Here is a 17,961-nt window from a genome sequence, read left to right as displayed (position 1 = left end):
AATCATTTAAAAATGCAAGCAAAGGGTGATTTTACCGCAGGGCCGCCTTCTTTGATCGCCTCCAAAATCGACATAAATGGATCCATCAGTGAACAACATTCACATAAAATCCTCATCCAGCCAGGCTGACAAAGACCCTCCTCAGCATTTCTTGCCTGCCTTAGAATGAATATGCAGCCAGACATGCAAGGGTTCAAACATTGATGCTAAAGAAACCCTTTGTCTGCTCTGAGGAAAAAAAAAATAATACCCATCCCACAAAATAAAAAGAAATTTTTAAAAGATTTTTTTTAAAAAAAAAAGTATACTTTAACACAAAACATCTCTCCCCCACAGAGCCCAAGCACAGCTCCCAACTTTAAAAGGGGCCATAAATCTGCACAGGTGAGCTCTTTCATCCCATTACTTCTCAGTAATTACACCAACAGAAAATACGACCTAAACCTGGAACGAATAAATTTATTTGGAGCCTTCACAGGCCCCACAGGCCTCACTCCTTTGGTTGCCATTATAGGTGAAGCACAACAAAGTGCCTCCCAGCAGAAATTAGAAACCTTTTAGAAACCTTTTCATCCTAGTTTCACCAAGTGTACTGAGGATGCTTATAAATATTCAATATGAATTTTTAAACTCTCTTTCTCTCATTTTCCTTAACCCCAATTAGCATTAGAAATCGTTTTACTTTTAAATACACAGATGGGAGCCAAGTCTGCAGTCAAAGGCACTCACTCACTATAAGTGATGAGGGCCACGTAAGAGTAGAGCCAGCTACAAACATAGGCAGCCCCAGGCACCAAACACCACAGAACAAAGCACGAACAGGAAAGGATTAATTCAAATGGTGGAGAAATAGGAAATAGCACAGAGGACTAAAGCTGTGCCAGAGCTTACCCAACATGAAATCCAGTCCACTGTGCCTCCACAGCCCTAGGCAAGGATTTCACACTTTCTCATTAGCCTGCTATAATTACTCTGAAGGCTCAGCACAAGGAGCCACACAGGCTCCAAACAGCCCTGAAGACTGGCACAATCAGGTTCAGGTCTGAGTGTTATATGACTTAGTCTTCCTGGCTCGTTTCTCACTGCACCTGTGTCTTATTTAGCTGCCTCCACCAAAGCCTAATCTGCTTGTCTTGGCAAATCTGGCAGGTGGAGGCGTTAGCCAGAGGTTTAACGCTCCCAAAATGTAAATCTCATCTTAAAACATCATCAGAAGATGAGCCTTGTGAAATCAACTGATTTAACACACAGTACGTTTCTCCTACAAAATAATTCAGAAATGCCTTATTTAGATACTTACATATGTTTTCAGCTGTTTCATATGCATCTCCAACCACCTCTTAAGGTAATCAGCAACAGGTGGCAGTAATAAGAAAGGACTGTGAGTGCTTGGTTGAGAGATCATTGATCTGTTAGCCGTTCCTTTTTTCCAGAAGTCAACAGAAACGTTGTAATATGCATGGCATCAAGGCTATCTGTCATTGTTATTTAGGAGATTAGTTATCCTGTAAGAACGTGGCAACCTTGCTTAAAAAGTTAAGTCTTTCTCAAGCCAGTAGAAGTACTTTCCAATGGTTTCTGAAAGGTTTCCTCATCCCGACAGTGAAATGTTTTTCCCTCTAGAAACAGCATAAAGTCAAATGTGATATCCAAAGACTTTGCAGAATATATGCCTTTGGATTTTATTTTATCCAAAAGGATAAAATAAAGCCTTTTGTCTAGTCCCTCTTGGCACGCAGCAACCACAAGGTTAAACAGTCTTCTCAACCGCCGGACATGAGGAGTTCAGTAAATACAGGGAAGTAAATGGAAGAAATGGAACCAGTTGTGGGGACTGCTATTACGCTTACATGTCCAGTCATAGAATCATCTAGGTTGGAAAAGACCCTTGGGATCATCAAGTCCAACCATCTACCCTACTCTACAAAGTTCTTCCCTACACCATGTCCCCCAACACCACATCTAAGCGACTCAAACTCATCCAAGGATGGTGACTCAACCACCTCCCTGGGCAGCCTGTTCCAGTGTCTGATCACTCTTACTGTGAAGAATTTCTTCCTAATGTCCAGTTTAAACCTACCCTGTTGCAGCTTGAAGCCATTCCCTCTTGTTCTATGGCTATTTGCTTGTGAGAAGAGACCAGCACCAACCTCTCTACAATGTCCTTTCAAGTAGTTGTCGAGAGTGATGAGGTCACCCCTCAGTCTCCTCTTCCTCAAACTAAACAGTCCCAGCTCCCTCAATCATTCTTTGTACGATTTATTTTCCAGGCCCTTCACCAGCTTCGTTGCCCTCCTCTGCACCCGCTCCAGCACCTTGATATGTCTCTTGGATTGAGGTGCCCAAAACTGGACACAATACTCCAGGTGTGGCCTCACCAGTGCTGAGTACAGGGGGACAATCACCTCCCTACTTCTGCTGGTCACACCATTTCTAATACAAGTCAGGATGCTATCTGGAACTCATCTGAGCTCCCTGTACAATTCATGGCAAAAAAAAAAAAAAAGAGGCACTTTTAAGAACATGATTCATCTGACCTGTTTTAGGTGGCCATGTTAAAATGAGCAGAGCTGAGCCCCAGGAGCATCTCTTTCACTCCAGAGACTAGAAGGGGCGCAAAGCTGCCCACATTCAGGTAGATGATCAATTCTAATGTTAAATCTCTCTCATTTTCTCATCAGTTTTGTTCTTACGTTATCACACATAGCGCTTCCAAGCACTTATAAAACACTGCTCCATTGGTTTGGTTTCAAGTTTGCAGTACTTGGGATTTGATTTGCAATGGAATGAATCATAGAGGTTTAATGTTTTACTGTATTTATATCACTGTTAAGTTTGTCACTGAAGAGCTTCATCCTGCAAGCACATAACAGTCATATAAGTCATCAGTGAGAAGATTGTGGATTTGTTGATAGTTTTATCAGTGAATTGGAGAAGCCATTTGAGGCTTTTAGAAGAGTTATTCTAGTTTATGTGAATGGACCTGCGCATTTTAGAGTTTTATCCGTTACTCCCCAGTAACCATAAAACCCATTATCGATTCTACCACGTGCACTGCTGAAAGCAGGATACTTTCCAGATTTGGAGGAGAATGTTCTTGCTTATAATACACCAGCACTTGCATTGGACTGTCTGGATTTATCCAGATCATCATTACCTGCAGTAGGTGATTGTTACTGTTTGGCTGACAGCCTGAAGTAAAGGCTTAGCAATCATCATTATGGCCTCTTACACAGATGTTGAGGATCCTGCAAAGAAGAGCACCTCAGCCGAGGCCTGGGGACCAGGGAGAATCCTGGAGCTCAGCACGCAGAAAAGTCACTGTGAGAATCTAACAGTTGTGTTGTCATTTTTAGCAACAACAAATGGCCACTGGAAAAATGAGACAGCCCCCTCCAATCATTCACCTACGTGGCTCCATATCAACCACACACACAAGAGACATAAACACACATCATTTAGAATGATAAAGTAAACGCAATTCCATCAGAAGTTGAATCAATAATCAATTAAATTTTCTTAAAACAGGAATCAGTAGCACAAAATGAAAATTTTCCACAATTTGGGAGAATTTTACTCATCCTGTTAAAAAAACAAACCAAACCAAAACAACAAAAAAACCAAAAGCTCCTTTGTCCCCCCCCCTCAAAAAAAAAAGAAACCAGAGAAAGACAAATAGAACCACAGAATAGAATCACAGAATTGCCTAGGGTGGAAGGGAGCTTTCTGATCATCTAATCCAACCATCCAGACATTCTTTAGGGCCCCTAGACTTAACTTTCCAAACTTGCTCATATTAGTAGTGACTTCAAGGAATTGCTCCTCAACTGTGCACTGTAAATGACATAAGCCAGAAAGCCGGTCAGTACTTGACCGAGTTAATTAACTGTAGTTCATTTAGCCAGTGACAGGCAATGCTTTAAAAATACAAGGGAAAAAAAGGACAGTACCCCAAAAATGGTTTTGCCAGTTCTACACTTAATTACCAAAGGCAAATAAAACTTTTGCTATAAGTGCCTGTCTCCTTCTCGGAGCAATGGGGCTCCTCTGGGTATCCTGCCACTCTTTCAAGGCGCTTCTGTGTTTTCAAAGCACCTCTCAAGGTGATAATATGCTGTGAAATTTTTCACACCTCAACTTTCTCGCCAAGATCATTCTATCCAGGACCATTTCATTTGCTTTTCCCCCTGTCTGCTGTTGCTTCACATGGTAAAACTCTGCTGTAGGACAGAGCCAGGGCTAAAACTCACAAGACGTGAGTTTCAGCATCTTCAGAACCCCAGCACCAACTTAAGATTACGAGAATCTCAGGCAATTACAGCTGTAATATTCTTGTTTCAGTTGCCTTGTGTGTAGAATGGCATAGTCTAATAAGTACTTGTTTACTTATTTTATTTATTGATAGGATTCATTTAATTAATGTTTGCATAGCACTACAGACTGTGCTATAAAACTATAACTATAAAAAGCCAAGTGCCATTGTCAACATATACTAATGTGTGTATCTACACCTATAATATATATGCATGTAATCAGGTACCTCTTTAGCAACAGATATTTGGTAAATATTTTAATATGTTTAAATAGTAGACGACAGAAGTCTCTTCTTCATATCAGTACATCTGCCTTAGGGAAAACTCCTGTTATAAGAAACAGCTTGATTTAGTTATAGTCTGCAAATTTAAGTGACCGTGGTATATTTCTGACTAAGCTGGATCAATACTGCTGACAGCAATTAGCACTGCTAACAACAGCCGCTTTGCCTCATTCCTCATCTACGACCCAGCTCTCCTTTTAAGCATGTAACCAAACAGGTTGACTGCTATTGTCACACTGGAACTTGGTGTCACGTCAGCTCTAAAAACACTGAGATAAAAGCCATGAGATAAAGTTTGCTATTTTTAAAACAGCATTAAAAAGATGTAGCATGCCCTAGCCAAAAATTACTGGTACTTGTATCTTAAAGATGGAGAGGGGGCAAAACACGGCTGCTCACGGACATTTTAGCAGATCACTTCAGCATTATTTTTAAATCTCGGTCCATGTAACAAAGTGTGTCAGACACGAACATGTGTGCAAGTGCCCAGCTAATGTAGCGCCTAAAAGCAACGTAATGAACTCGGGCTCTAATGAAGTAGTACTATAAAAGCAGCTCAGACCAAAATTAGTTGGTTACTGACAAGAGCTACTCAAGAAATCCCAGAGAAGGTGAACTGCACTAATGCAAAGATGCTACCCTTACCAACACTTAAGGAAAATTTGTAGCTCTCTGTCTATTCAAAACCTTTATTCTTCATTCTTTTTTCTCCACGTCTGCTTAACGTCAGGCTGCCAAGCAATGGCCGATTGACAGAAAGTGCTTCACAGGGAGGTTTCTGTTGTTAGACCACACAAGCCTTCCAGTTCCCAGAGAAGCAGTCAAGTCCTGGAGAAAAGTATGTGCTTTATGGGAGAGATGATGATGGGTAACAATTAGAAACAAAACTGTGACGTTAGCGTATGGGGGACACACACTGTTGCTTCCTTTTTTTAAAAAACTTAAGATAGTAGGCTTGAGAAGAGCAGGGCAAGGAAGCTTTAAAAAAAATATTTTCAGTGAGGCCAAGGAAAAGAGAAATTTCGGCACACTGCTGTTTTCCTTATTTTTGTAAAGTTGCTTGACTCTGCTAAGAGAAAGTCATGGACATTAATCCCCACTATCACAAGACCAGGTCAGAAGCAAATTCTTCCATTACTTATATCATCATGAACTGGAGAGAGCTCCTCTTGGCTCCAGTATACAGCAGTACGATCATCGCTTCACAACAGAGACAACTGCTCTGGCTGGGTTCAAGAGCTCTATATTAGACGGAAGGAAAAGGCTGACCCAAATCTGCCTCAACGCTCACAATACCGATGAGAAAGGAAAGAAAAGAGCACCACCACCTCTTCCCCTTCCTCCCAGGACCTACCTCATTGACCTTTCAGGCAGCTGTGAAGTAAGTCCTTTTACTGTTTGTTACCACCAATTAACAAATGACACAAGTTTACTGGCGGCAGAAATTGTGGTCAATCCGATGTGTGCTAATATGTTATCTTGCTTTTATTACATTAGTCAAGCAAGGCAAATGTAGGTTTTTAATTAATCACTCAGCATGTTTCAGCCTTTAGAGCCCAGAATACTGGTTTCCCTACCAAGGTACAACATATTTAATGTGAGTAAAATATGTTCAGTTAGAAGGGAAAAAGGGGATTTTACAGAATGAAATTGAGTGTTTTAATCCCCATCAGAAGAAAGAGGGAAAAAATCCACTTGCTGTTCTGTCTGGGTTTTATTCTGAACTATATCTAAATTGCAGGAGAAACAATGGTTTTACAGTTAAGAGAACAAAAGTACGTTTGCCTGTGAAGTTTTGCGATTTAAATGGTAATGTAAAAAATAATAGATGGAAATGCTGTGAAGACCAAATTTCAGATGATGTCCTTGATCCACAGCTGTCATTCCACCAATGTTAACAACCACTTTTTCCAAACCTCCCAATGTGTTCCAGTTCTGAGTTTTGATACTTCTTCACCCAAATGCAGACTTGAGAGTTCCACTCTACATTTGATTCAGAGTAACTTCTAAATTGCTAAATTCAGTTGAAACACAGTTCTAACAGTAATTGACACAAGAAAGCACTAGGTCCCTATGGGACCGATGGGAATTCACCAGCTGTAGTTGGAGCTAATTCACCATATCTTGGCTGCAGCTAAAAGCCTTAAACAGAAGCTTCTACTGCACTCGGTGTTGCACAGCAGGTGACAAAGACTGTTCACCCATAGAGTGGTTTTCACAATCACACTCCTTCATTTCACTGATGTTTCATAAAGAATGAGTAGGCAGAAAGGAGGTTCCTCTGTCATCGGGAGAGCAGTGGCTATATCCCACCTCTTTTACTACTTACACAAGGAAGAGACTCACCTGTTTGGCTCTAGTTTGATATCCAACACCCACCTAATAACGGTACCAGTTTCTCTGCCTAATAGTAATAAATATATATTTGTTGGGTTTCAGGTTTCCAAAGTTTGGTTCTGTACTCTAGGAGAAAGCAGCTCTGACATATTACTGTTCTACTCATCAGGTAAGCAAATAATCTAGTTCAGTCATGAGTATCTGGGACACACTTGTGGACCGGATTGATGCAAACACTGAGGTCACTCTTTCCATTTGCTTTCTGTGGACAAAGAAGTTAAGAATGTAACATTTACACAGAAGTTTTGTTTGAGAAGGTAGGTAATACATGACAAAGACCGTTACAGCCCACTTCAGTACTTCAGTGAGTAAACTAGAGCTATCACTACCTAATTTATTTGTTTGTAATCCCAGTGCATAAGTGGTAAGACTGGGCTAGCTTGCAACTTCCTTTTTTAGGTCCAAGCTCCCACTACTTGCTGAACACAGCCAGCGTTCAGCTGAGTTAGACTTTCGAGCTACCGTCATAAATCCGTGACCAAACTGAATTTCATGCCGGCTGATAAACTGTGTGTGGTGGCCATGCAGAATTTCACACAACACACCACCAAATTCAGCTCTCTCTAGGCCAGCGCTCTCTGTCCCAAAGCACAGCCGGGGACCCCTGAGCTGAAATTAAATCTCCATTTCAGTAGCACAGGGTTAGCTTTTTCAATGAACTTAGGGGAGTTAAATGTAGAGCTCGCCTTGATTTACAGCCAGAGCAATACACCAGACTGCTTCAGGTTACTTAGAGAAACCCTGTCTTTGACAAATAGTCGAGCAGTTCGGCTTCCTCCCACCAGAGGCCAGTGATGGATGGAAGCTCTGGGCTGCTCACTGCAATATTTATAGCCACCATGCAGCCAGCATCCTGTAGAGACCTGACCCATTTAATTATTTGAAAAAGTTGAAAGAAAAAGAAAAAAAGAACAGGGATTCTGACGACTAGGATAGCAGTACAGGATACAGGATGAAGGTATATTTTAGATTCATTAACTATACCAATGAGTTTCTTACTAGCTCTCACAGAAACTAGCCACCCAGGCTACGGACTGGAACTGCACAGGAGGGTTTCCCAGGTATAATATTTTCATAAGAGCTGGCAGAATTTATCAATCATTTTAGCATTTTGGCTTGATTTCCAGCTCACAGAATCTTCCATGAGCATGGACATTTCTCAGGACTTACTAATTGAACCTATCTACCAAATAAATTCTACATATGTTTCAGCAACTACTTTGTAAGTGCTTTATTACAAGCATTTGAAACTTGAGTTGCATGGATTAATTTTAATTGGAATAATTCCATAGATGGATGAGGAAAAGGGTCACATGCAAAATTCTACTTAGCTACACTGTAAAGTATTACCAGTTACAACTATTCTAGGAAGTCTGATGCTTTTTTTTCCTTTTTGTTGTCAGTTTGGCTTTGTTGTTTGTTTTTGTTTTTTTTTAAATCAGCGTAGTCTTACTGGTAAAAGCTCTAGCTTAAATGAAATTTTTGCTAATAATGTTCTGATGTGGCATAAGTTACAGATGTTAGCACTCCTACGCTGATAGTACCAGCACTGCAAATAGGTTTGTTTTCCCGTTTTAACTACATTAGTTACAGCAGTAAAAGTTTTCTAAGAGTGGGCAGGGTGTTATATCTTGTCACCTGTCATATATTGCGAGAAGGATAGCAGGGTATCTTCTACCTTCACACAAAGGTCGGTTCTAAACGATAACACATTCATGCACCCCACAAGGCACCTCAGTGCTTTTCTGAAGGAGCCAAGCCTTGCAGCACAGTCAGTCTCTGGGACCGTTTGCCTGCTAATAACCAAATGCCAAGGATGCCACAGGTTCTCAAATGGAAGAACTTTGAGCTGGGAGTGAACTGACAATTTATTCTGGTCTACAGTTTTAATCTGGATTTGAACTCCCAAGCTAGAAACAAAACGCTCTGCCTCATCTGCAGTAACCTAAACCATTGGGGTCTGGTTCTGGGCACAGCTCTGCAACCTAACATCTGGGGACAAACCCAACTTTGGTGTAGGTAACAGCCAACAGATACCCATATTGGCTCTTAGGAGCAGCTCTCAGACTGCTCTCAATGCACGGAAAACCTACCCAGAGGAATGAGCTTCAAGTAGGGCCCCAGAGAGAGCCACAGTATATGGGATCCCAGAGCTCAAAAACACACAGGTAATGAATAGATCCGTATCTTGCAGAGTCCAGAAATAGCCTGAAAGTCATCTGCAAGAAAGCTATCTGGGCAGAAGAAAGGAGACCCCAGGCTGACAGTAGGACGGTGATACCATACTAATGATCTTTGTTTATCTAGTTCTGATATTAAAATAACACCTTTGACTCTAAATTCCATAGCACAGGTCCAAAAAAGCTAAGGAACTGGCAGACTTGAAGGAAACAAAGCAAGAGACCTCTCTTTCCTCTGTAATGATCCTGTCTCTTATGGTGCAAATCCTGAACTTTTGTGCAGCACAAAAATCTCCACACGCCGTTGTGATTCTTTTACACAGAGGTGTACAAAGGAGAGAGACAACCTGGGGAGCTGAAGTCGCTCCATACAGTACTTTGAAGGGATTTCATAAAAGTGGGAAAAGGAGCATCACCAGGGTTAGGAGACACAGTATACAGGGCAACAAGCTGTTTCCTGACACAAAATGTTAACAAAGAACTTGTGCGGTGGGGGAACCACTGGTGGAGCAGCCACAAGTACTCTCCAGAGCAGCAGCTCTAGAAAACAAGTCAGGGGGCCACTGGCAGCATCTGGTTTCCATGGTGCTACACCATGAAAACCGCTGGCCTGGGAGGCTGCTCTGCTCGTGGTGTGCAGGCGGCCTCTGGCAGAGAGGCGCCTGGGCAAGCTGGTCCTGCTTCACCAGCTTTGGCACCACCCAGCATCCACACACTGAGAACTGATGCCGTCTGGAAATGTTGTTCACTTCTTTGTATGTTTTTTCTCTCTATTTTTCTCTCCTTGACACTCGCAAAACTAAATATAATTTAAATGAAAACAAATAACTGCACATCCCCAGTTGGGCTGCAGCATCAAAAAAACAAGTGAAAAAAGAATTATGCACAGCTCATTTCCTAGGTCTATACCACATGTTCAATTTCACCAATGAGTTCAAGCAATATGGTATAAACAAAATTACAAATGCAGGCAGCTTTATAAATACCCACAATTTGGTATCCTTGTGTTTACTGAGCTGTAGCTCAGCAAACAAAACAAAACTTATCTGTAAAGGTAATGGTTAATGTGTGTGTTTTGCCAAGAAACAGAACTACACCATGTATTCAAAACAGTAATAGAGCAATTACAGGAGGGATCTATAGTAGGGGAGTCTGACCTTCTTGTTTTACACTCAAATAATAAATGCTACGAAAATTTGACAAGGTAATTATTTTCATACCTCAAACAGAACACTCATCGCCAACAAGCAATCGGTTTGAGTCTCTGATAGAGAAGGAGCTCTACAGAAACTGGGTTAGGGATGTACTTGAGCCTGTGGTTTACATTCTTCTTCTTGTTGATAGTTTACAGCTTTCACATGCATAAGTGAGTCCATTTAAGTATCGAGGGATTTTTTTTGTTCAGAGTTAGCCAGTTATAGTGTCTGCTCCTGGGGCTGTTTCTGCATCCAAAGCAAAATACAATATAAAAAAACCACAACCAAAATCAAAACAAAACAGCATCATTTTGAAAGAAATCCAGTATTTCCACGTATGAGGCAAACTCTCTCCTAGCACAGCAAAACTTATTTAATTCCACTAACATCTCTCTCAAGTGTATATAGGAGCAAACGGGGCTTCCTAGTCCGTGCCCAGCCTGGACTCCAGCTGTGAGGAGCTGACAAGGATCCCTCCAAACACAGATGGCTGCTCTGTCCCAGTTACTTTCTTCCAGGGCTTTTCTGGAAAAGGGAGCTCTCCATCATCACCCAGCAGTGTGCCTTCCCACAGCAGGATCAAACTTTTCCTGCTAGTTAATTGCTTCTTCCCCCTAATTTAAAAATATCAGCTCAGACTATCTCTTGGAAACATAAGCATTCGCTGTTATGGTGAGATGACCTATTGAAATCTCAGTAGTTGCACAATTAGCACTTGCATGGAATTTACTTCTTATCTTAGTAACACAAAATTGCAACAGTGACATCTAGGAAATTAAAGCTCTTGGTTTCCTCAAAAAATTTACATTGTACCTTCCATTTCTAAGACGTTTTTCTGTTTCCCGAAGAATTACTTTTGCAAACAAACATCCTTTTCTCTAGGCCAGCATAAAACACAAAGCTAATTAATTATTAAACGTATTAGTGCATGGAAACACTGCAGACAGAGGCTTGATCTCAAGCCATTGGACTCCGGCAGGCCAAACGCAGCGAGACCCGGGCTCTCTGCCTCTTCTTTGCATGGGATGCTCCGTTGCTTCCGGATCTGTTTCCACACTGGGGCACGTCTGCACCCTCTGTTCTGCCTTCCACTGGTCAGAACTAACACTTCCACGAGCTCTTGGGTTAGTAGCACGTGTGAAGGCAACACAGGCATGTTTACCTGTAACGCATGGACCACCAGATATGTGCAAAATTGCCTGGTTAACATATATGCACGCAAGGTCAGCCAGGAGCCTGGCTAAGAATTCACCCTTCTTTCTTCTCTGTGCACAGGGATTCAGCAAAAAGGAACAAGAAACACATTTATGTATATAAATACACATATCTGTAAACACACATACAGGCCCACATCTGAAACCAGCATTTTTCACATGCACAGAATCCCATCTGTCTATCACAGTGCATTCTGGGCACGCAGAAGCATATCCTGGCATCTTAAATATCAAGCTAGGGAAACACCTCTTCTCCAGATTGAGGGGCTGATCTACACAAGAAGGGATTTTCAGGGCTTCAGCGTTTGGACCCCAAGATGGTATTTTCAGGATTCTCAAAGGAGATCCTGGGAAAGAGCCTCCAAAGCTGCAAAGCCATTACTCTGCCTCCTGGTCTGCCTCCCACACCACACCAACTCCTGACTCACAGACTCCCAGCTTAGGTGCAGAAGTGGACTGCTGCAGCAAAAAATCTGGCTTTTTTATCTGTTATGTTTTGCTTTCAATTAAGTCTGTACTTAATGCAATGTTAAAAAACCCCACAAGCTTCCAATGTTTCATCCAAAAATTCCTGGCCAACTCCAGAAAGCTTGGTCCTCAACCAGCAGCCCCCTAAGCAAAAATGGGAAGCAGAAAAGTCACAGCTGTGAGAGGTACCTTGGGTTTTGCAAGGTTTAGGAGAGGTGATTGGGAGATACATCAAAGAAAAAACAGACCAGCTTTGAGGAACACAAAATTCTCCGTGTTTTGAAACGTGTATTTGGTTCTTATTTTATAATTTGAGACCACTGAATGCTAATTGTTTAAAACCCTTCACTTCAATGCTATCAGAAGTGGAATACTTAGCTATGGTGGCATTTTGTAGATTATCTTGTTCTCACCGCTGCTGATGAAATGGAAAGAGATGTCTAAACTCTGATCTCCAAATTAGGAGACCTTTCCAAATGCTTCTTCCAACTCCCCTTGTTAGAAATGAATTAAGAATTGCAAAGCAAGGTCAGAAAGCAGCTTTTTTCAGCCTGCATTAAGAAATGTATTCTGGTGGCAACCATGCCAGGAGGCAAATAAAATGAAGAGGAAAAAAAAAAAAAAAAAGTTGTTCCCTTTGCAGTTCTCACAATTTAACATGTAGCTATTAGAGGGGCATCCTCATGACTCCTGAATGCTCAAACATGGCAAGGCTAACCATTTTAAGAAAAGAATATGCTTTATCACAATATCTGTTTCACCAGGAATATATAGAATCAATTTTGGCAGGTACAAACGGATTGAAAAATTGCAAACATTTATTTTTTTTTAAATAAAAATCAAAGAGCACAATCAGAGTTACAAAGACATCTGTATTTGGGATTAATTCAAGGAAGGTTAAAGAAAAATTAACCAGTGTTTTTGAGACTCTGTCTCACGTTAGGATCCTAGATCTAAACACAGGCACCTGTTTACGTAAGTACCAAGCCCTTCTTAGTCAATTCATCAAGCACTGAATTTCAAGTACACATTTTAGCCCACCTGAAGTCTTGTAGTGGTTTCAGAATGATGGTAGGAAGCATGGCCAAAGAATCAATTAGAAAGCCCACCATACAGTTCATAACATTAATCTTCAAGGCAAAGCCTTCTCTTGTATTTCTGCAGAAATCTGCTCTTAAGTAAATGTAATATGCACTTGCTCAGAGATTGTTTGTTATTAGGAAAAAACCATGTATGCTAAAAATATGTAATTTAAAAATCAGCTCTCATCAGCTCATGTTAAAAGAGGTCTGTGATGCATAGCATACATAAAAGAAATCCCTCTCATATACATCTTAAATCCTCACACAGAAAAAAGCTGCATCTGCCCTTGTGTTCCTACTGGGAAAGTCCCTGCACTGAAATAAAGGTGATTATTTTCAGACAACAGCTCTTCTCCGATATGGGTAAAGGTATCTGGTTTAAGTAAATAACTCATTATATTATCCAAACAGCATGTGTGGTTGAAATATGCAAAGATTACTTCTCCCTGTGGTATAAATTGAGGGTTTTTTTCTGCTATTTTTTGAATATTTCATTAGACAGCATATCTACACGCGGTACTTTCCCCTGAGAGTTTACCAGTAACAGCTCTGTTTCCATACACACACATGGCCATGTTCAACTTTCCGCACTGTCGTTACCGCCATGAAAGCTGAGTCTGCAGACTGTAAGCAGAGATGCCAGACAAGCCCGATGATAGCAAAACAGATTAGGAGACTCTTCAGTTCAGCAATACTGAAGAGACGGCACAAGCTTTGACTAACGGCCGACTGTCACCACCCAAGCCCCGTCACAGATTTCCCCTGCTGCAGAACGGAGATTGCCATCAGCCTCTCATGGATTATCCTCCAACACAGACAGTTAAACGCCAAACCCTTTGAACTTTTCTTATTTCCTAAAATTACTGCCTAAAATTAGTAGGGTGCTATTTTCTCTTGCATTTGCAGAGGAGGGGTGGGAGGCTTTCTAGCTTTTCAGGGACCAGGATGATGTAACCTAGAAACCTCTTGGGACAGCATGTGCTTGGTACAGGAGCCACTGCCACCATCCACCCCCCAACCTGAGAGCACACGCACATCATGCCACGGCTCTGCCAGGCTTCATTCCTAGAGACACCAGTGTCCACGGGAAACAGCCCCCCCGGTGGCATGTACTGGAAAGCAGGTACTCTCCTCTTGCACACCCGAGGGACTTCCCTCCAGCTCTCTGCCGAGATGAGATACAAGATTTATTTCCATGAAGAACCTCTATGTCTCCTAATGTGCCCAAGGCACCCTGGGGAGAGGTAACAGCTTCTGGTAACAGCCCAGAAGCTGCATTTCTTTCTCCTACAAAATCCCCTCTCTCCCTGTCTCCTCCCCACGTGGGTCACAGGATGATTTGAAAGCATCCAACAAAAGTAGTAAGAAATTCAGCTCTGCACAAGGATGCCCTTCCCTCCCCCTAAGGCCTTATCAGTCAGACATCCCCAGGATAGGAGGAAGGGAGTGCAAACAGGAGGGGAATATAGAGGGGAAACAGTTGACCAAGGAGTCACAGCTAAGAAGTTTCACGTAACAAGACTTAATCCCCACAAGGGATCCTTTCCCAAAGGCACCAGCAGCCCAGCTCCGTCACTATCAGAACAAGGCTGTGAGCCCAAAACAAAAGCATCTTATCAGCAGCAGGAGTTGGCTGTGGTCAAAGCAACAACAATCTTGTCCTCATTTCTCTAATGAGCCCCCACTGGAGTTGAGACAAGGCAGCCCGAGGGAAGGAGTCTCGCTTCATATGCCTTTTTATTATTTTTTTAAATCAAGGTCTTAATCCATTTCACTCATCCAAGTTCAGGTTACCATTCTCATTCATTTCCTCAGAAGTAGGATCAGGCTCTCATTGCATAACTACCAGGGAGAGAAAAAAACCAAACAAGCAGCAGCAGCAGCAGCAGCAACGCTCACAGCTCGCTCTTCCTCCACGCTCCAAGCTAAGTGCTGCCTGGGCATTAAGTCTGCCAGGAATTGTATTGATCAAGGCACCCTGTTAGCCTCTCCCTGTCTTCACCCCAGATCTGACTGTACCTTAAAATATTTAGAGGTCTAATTATTATTAGAATGGGGGAAATTTCTACTGGAGCTGGGCTCCCCAGGAGCCGGGAAGAGGCTCCCTGCCACTGAGGCTACCTCGGATTTCCTGGGACCTCAGAAGAGAAAACAACCTCCAATGGCACTTTAAGTTCCCCAACTTACATTCATTAGATATAAGCACTGATTGCTTATCGTACTTAATATTAAGCAGCTTGTTCAGCCTGGGGGCATCCTGTTTCTCTGTGAGATTAATATTAAGAAGCCACCAGCCTCACAAACTTGAGTGTCAAACCTCCTATGAAATCTTCCATTTAAATTGTATGCAAGCTTCTCCATGGAGATGCAGCTTTAGTTATTTTTGAAGTGTTCCTGAGCAGTTTGGAGTGCAGCCATGCACAGGAAGCCCTGGGTGGCCCCAGTCGCTCCCGACCCCGCAGGATGGGCGCTCAATTGGAGGATGTTTACATAGTAAGTCAAAAGGCACCGAGCTACCATGTGGGAAACTCCTCTGCTTTCTAGTCCGAGAAAATCACCCTCCTGGGCCACTGCTGAGAAGCACTTGCAATGGCTCTTGGCACCGCTTCTCCTAAAATCCCCTCGGGAAGCGGGGGGGATGAAGGTGGGGACAGGCTGCACGCGCCCTGCTCCGTTCCTTCTCCCCAGGTAAGTCGCGGGCAGGATGCGCACGGGAGGACGCCGTGAAGGGCACCGCACCTCCTCCCCGCACCGCACCGGCTTACCTTCCGCACCCCGCCGAAGCCGTGCTCCGCCGCCACCCGCTCGGCCTCCGCCTGGCCCCCGCCGTGCAGCTCCACCAAGAAATGGTTGGTGTAGACGGCTCCCCGGGCCGGGGCGCCGAGGAAGAGCAAGAAGAGGACGAGGATGAGGAAGGGGCCCCGCAGCAGCGGCGGCCCCGCCGGCATGGCCCCGCGCTGCGCGCCCGCGGAGGCAGCCCGCCGCGCCGCGGGGCGGGCGGGGAAGCGCCCAAAAGATGGGGGGGGGAGGGGACAGGGGAGGGGAGTGTGGGTGAAAAAAAAATTAAAATAAATAAATAAAATAAATTAAAGCAGCGGAGGCAGGAGGGAAGCTGGGCGGCGGGGACCGGGCGGGCGGCGGGGGGCTGCGCCGGGGTGTGTGTGTGTGAGTGTGAGTGTGAGAGAGCGCGTCTGTGCGCGCTGCCGGCTCCGCATTCCCGGCCCCTCCTCGCCTCTCATTCAGCGGCGGCCGGAGGGAAAGCACCAGCCGGGAGGGGAGATCGCCGCGCTGCCAATCATGGGCGAGGAGGATCGCCCCGGCCCCCCCCCCCCCCCCCCGCCCCCCTCCAGCGCGCTTCTCACACCCCCCGCACACCCCCCGGCCCTCGCAACGCCCCTCCCGCCTCCCCTACATCACTCGCACCCCCTTCTACATACCCCACCCACACCTCGCACCCACCAACGTACCTCACGCCCCCTTCCCAATCCCCCCTACGTACCCCCCCCCCGCACACCCCAAACTACACCCATACAGCACACAGCAGCCCCAGTTCAGTACCCACAGCATCCCCACCGACACCAGCCCTGCCCCAATCCCTCCAGCTCATCTTCCCGTGGGTCTGTGGGAGCTCCGAGTGGAGCCAGACACCCCAGAGCAGGAGCCGATCCGCAGACAGATGGAAGGGCTAAACACTTCGGCAAGACCCACACAGCCGGGGCCAGTGCCCGGCTTCCACAAAGTGTCCGGGAGTGGCCCCCACACTCCCCTCCAGCTTGCACCCCACATCAGCCCCTCACAGGGCAATCGGCAACGTGTCCCCATCCCTCTTTTTGCAGAAGGGAGGTGGGTCAGGCAGGCCCGGGACAGAGCCAGGGGACAGCCCCAGGGCCCCCTACTATGCTCTGACCACTAGTCCGCACTGCCAAGCGGCTCGACACACGTGGGTCCCAGCTCCCCCAGCAATCCCCAAACCTAAGTTTGCAAGGAAATCACCGGCAGGAAAGCACCTGGGCATTCCCTGTGACGAGACAGCCAAGGATGGGGAACGGGTGGGATTTTGGAGAGGCGGCAGCACCTAAAGGGATGGGAACTCGGTTCTGTAAAAAATAACCTGCCACCTGCGAAACTCGCAAGTGGAAACAAACAGTACAGAATACGGAAGCTTACGTCAAGGTATAGTTTAGTATGTCTTGTTCCTACAGATACATTTGCTAATTTGTCATGCCAAAGGTTAATCCTTTGTTGGATCCCTGAATGGTCCCCTGGGCACAGGACTCGAGGCACAGAAAACATGGAAAGTTAGTACTGCCTTTAAAACAAACAGAATGATAGATTTACTGTAATCTTCCATAAATGGTCAAATGGAGTACAGAACTTAAATCAATCTGGGAAAACAAAAGGAAACGGCAAAGATCACAAGTGAAACTCTTCTTCCATTATCCTAAAATGCTTTAGAAAATGACAGAAGAGCTCACCGTGTGATTGTGAATCCAAATGACCATTGGTTTGTTATGACAAATTATTGATTTCCTTCCTCTGGATAAAAGAAAATCCCTATTCAAACAGAAGGGAAATGGTAACTTGGAGCCTGATCCAAAGCCCATTTAAATCAACAGAAGTGCTGTAAATGAATGACTGATGTTGAAAAAAAATCAAACAGGAGGGAAAGGTGAAACATTAGAAATGGCACAGTAGAGAAGGAAAACATCTTTGCAGCCTCATTAAGAGACTCTGTCAATAGAATTCAGCTTTTAGATGCCTATTCTAAGCATAGACAGTTATTATAAACAACTTCATATGTTATTTCCTTAAGCCAAGTTGTTTGTT

At 44.0% G+C, this 17,961-nt stretch overlaps 1 protein-coding gene across 1 annotated transcript in view; it reads right to left on the bottom strand.

The window, feature by feature from the left end:
• PCSK2 (proprotein convertase subtilisin/kexin type 2) overlaps positions 1–16,082 on the bottom strand; it is a 104,751-nt gene extending 88,669 nt beyond the window's left edge. Inside the window, exon 1 of the mRNA XM_074150234.1 lies at positions 15,900–16,082. Coding sequence (XP_074006335.1) covers positions 15,900–16,082 — 183 coding nt within the window. The remainder of the gene's footprint in view (positions 1–15,899) is intronic.
• Positions 16,083–17,961: the final 1,879 nt, after the last annotated feature.

This window comes from Numenius arquata, chromosome 7 (assembly GCF_964106895.1).
Source record: "Numenius arquata chromosome 7, bNumArq3.hap1.1, whole genome shotgun sequence".
Classification (NCBI taxonomy): domain Eukaryota; kingdom Metazoa; phylum Chordata; class Aves; order Charadriiformes; family Scolopacidae; genus Numenius; species Numenius arquata.
The sequence above is the reverse complement of the archived record's forward strand: the minus strand, read 5'-3'. Positions and strand labels throughout refer to the sequence as shown.